The 2063-nt window shown below is 39.5% G+C and overlaps 1 protein-coding gene across 1 annotated transcript; it reads left to right on the top strand.

The window, feature by feature from the left end:
- Window positions 1-531: 531 nt before the first annotated feature.
- On the top strand, window positions 532-1427 carry LOC147618524 (uncharacterized). The gene is made up of 2 exons (XM_086775260.1): window positions 532-746; window positions 843-1427. Exons 1-2 carry the CDS (start codon window positions 537-539, stop codon window positions 1425-1427), a joined length of 795 nt encoding a protein of 264 aa, XP_086631386.1. The 5' UTR covers window positions 532-536.
- Window positions 1428-2063: the final 636 nt, after the last annotated feature.

Below are 2063 nucleotides of genomic sequence, written 5' to 3'. Positions count from 1 at the left end.
GCATTCAAGAACCTTGGTGGGTATCTTGAAAGCAAGGGGGCGTTCACGGTGTCCATGTTTGATTTGGATGGAGAGGAGACTCCTCTGACTGAAGAAACAACATTGTCATGGAGTTCAACATGGAGGGATGTGAATGGAACTTTTGAAGAGTCTCTCAGAAATATGCCAGAATGGGGACCGTTCATCCAGGGTAAAATGATACATGTACTGGATGGAAACAACCGCTATAAATCTTGGATGGATTTGATTGCTCAAGGTGAGGGTGATTTGAAATTTTTTTATCTATTTATACAATTTTATGTATGCATCTAATATAACCTTCCCATCTTCTTTCCTTTTACTCAGAATTTCCAAATGACATCTCTAAGCATTGTCTGGTGGCCTGTGACTTTCTACAATTCGAGAAGGCTGACGTTGGAGAGCTGATGTTTTCTCTTTCCAGATTGAATAAGTATATGTTTTATTATTTTTCTCTTTTTTGCTCTTGGCATTGATTGCATGATGTTGCTTCAACTCTCTGCATTGGTTGTACTAGGATGCATGACTATGCCTTTGTACCAACAACTTTTGGGGATAGGCTCTTCCAAATAAGGAGAATTGGTGAGTCCGATAAGACTACCCTCCTTGCAGAGCTCGATGATGAGGACAAGGCTTGGATGGAGAATGAAATGAAAAAGTGCCCCACTCGTGGCAAAAAAAGCTGGTTTTCTGTTCCAATAAATATATTGGCATGGCTTGTGTTTAAGGTATGCAAGATATTAAAGGTATGCAAGATCTACTTAATTATGCGAAATATGTTTAATGTATGCAAGAGTAATTTTGTAATTAAATGGACTCTGTAGGACGATATGGAGATGAAAATCGAGGTCAAGGCTAAGGGCATGGATGTAGACGGAAGGGCTAAGGTGATAAGAGAGGTAGAAATTCTGTATAAGAATAGGGTGGGAAAGTTTGCCCGCATAGCAGACCCTGCCAATGGAGAATACTTTTGGCGTGCTGTTTTGTCACTTCCTTGGCATGCAGCAGGGACCCATATTGCGACAGAAGAGAAACTAAACATGATTGGGGCTGCACAAGTTAGGGATGAAGATAAAGCATTCTTAGTTCGAATGTTGGATAATTCACAAGCTAGCATTCGAGAGATAGAGTACTTGCCTAAAGACAAAGCAAAAGCTAGAGAGTGGCTACATTCATTTGTGTTCTGGCTACAAATAAGTTCTTATGGCTCCAAGCTTCTGGAGGAGATTGAAAATTGTGATAGAATCTCCTTACCTTCCATTAATTCCTTTATAAACTATGTCGTCTTTCATCGACGAAAGTATTTCAAAAAAGCTTTCAGAGTTCATCAGGGGGATATAAAATTTAGCAATGATATTGACACACAAAAAGGGCTACGCTCTGCAACACATCGAGTTGTTTATAGGTAAAAAAAAAAACTTGGTCAATTTTATTTCTTCTCCTTATGCTTCTTATATAGCCTATTGACTTTAGTTTTCCTTTCCATTTGGAATTTAGATGGCTGCTGAAAGAGGTGGATAGTGGTGTAGTACAGGCCATACCACCTCTTGTGTTGTTATGGATTTGCGAGGATACTCCACGATATATATATGCGGATCTGCACCTTGGGAGAGTAAGTGTTTTCTGTAATCATGGTCATGATGATAAAATGTATGTATGATGATAAAACGTTTCTATTTTTGAAATGCATGGTTAGCCTCTATCAAGTGTTGAAAAGACAAGATGCCCCTGGTGGCTAGACATGGAGAGGTTTGTTGTGCCAGATGAAGAAATTCAATTACATGATCAACACTTAGCTATATTGGCTAAGATGACCATAGTGGAGGGTTCTGATGAGGTAACCATAAGTTGTCTCTGATTTTTGCACGATGATAAAGTTTTTTGATGAGGTAATTTATAACCATAAGTTGTCTTTGTGCAGAGTATACCATTGACTGCAGTACGTGGCTGCTCTACGAGCTCTCATGCCACATCTATAGCCTCTACATCTAGAATGCACCCTCTACCAGTTAACCTAGGGAGGGATATAGTGAGTCAAGCATTGG

This window comes from Cibotium barometz, chromosome 35, assembly GCF_041138505.1.
Source record: "Cibotium barometz isolate CiBa-2024 chromosome 35, ASM4113850v1, whole genome shotgun sequence".
NCBI lineage: Eukaryota > Viridiplantae > Streptophyta > Polypodiopsida > Cyatheales > Cibotiaceae > Cibotium > Cibotium barometz.
Note: the sequence above shows the minus strand (reverse complement) of the source record. Positions and strands in the feature narration are given on the sequence as shown.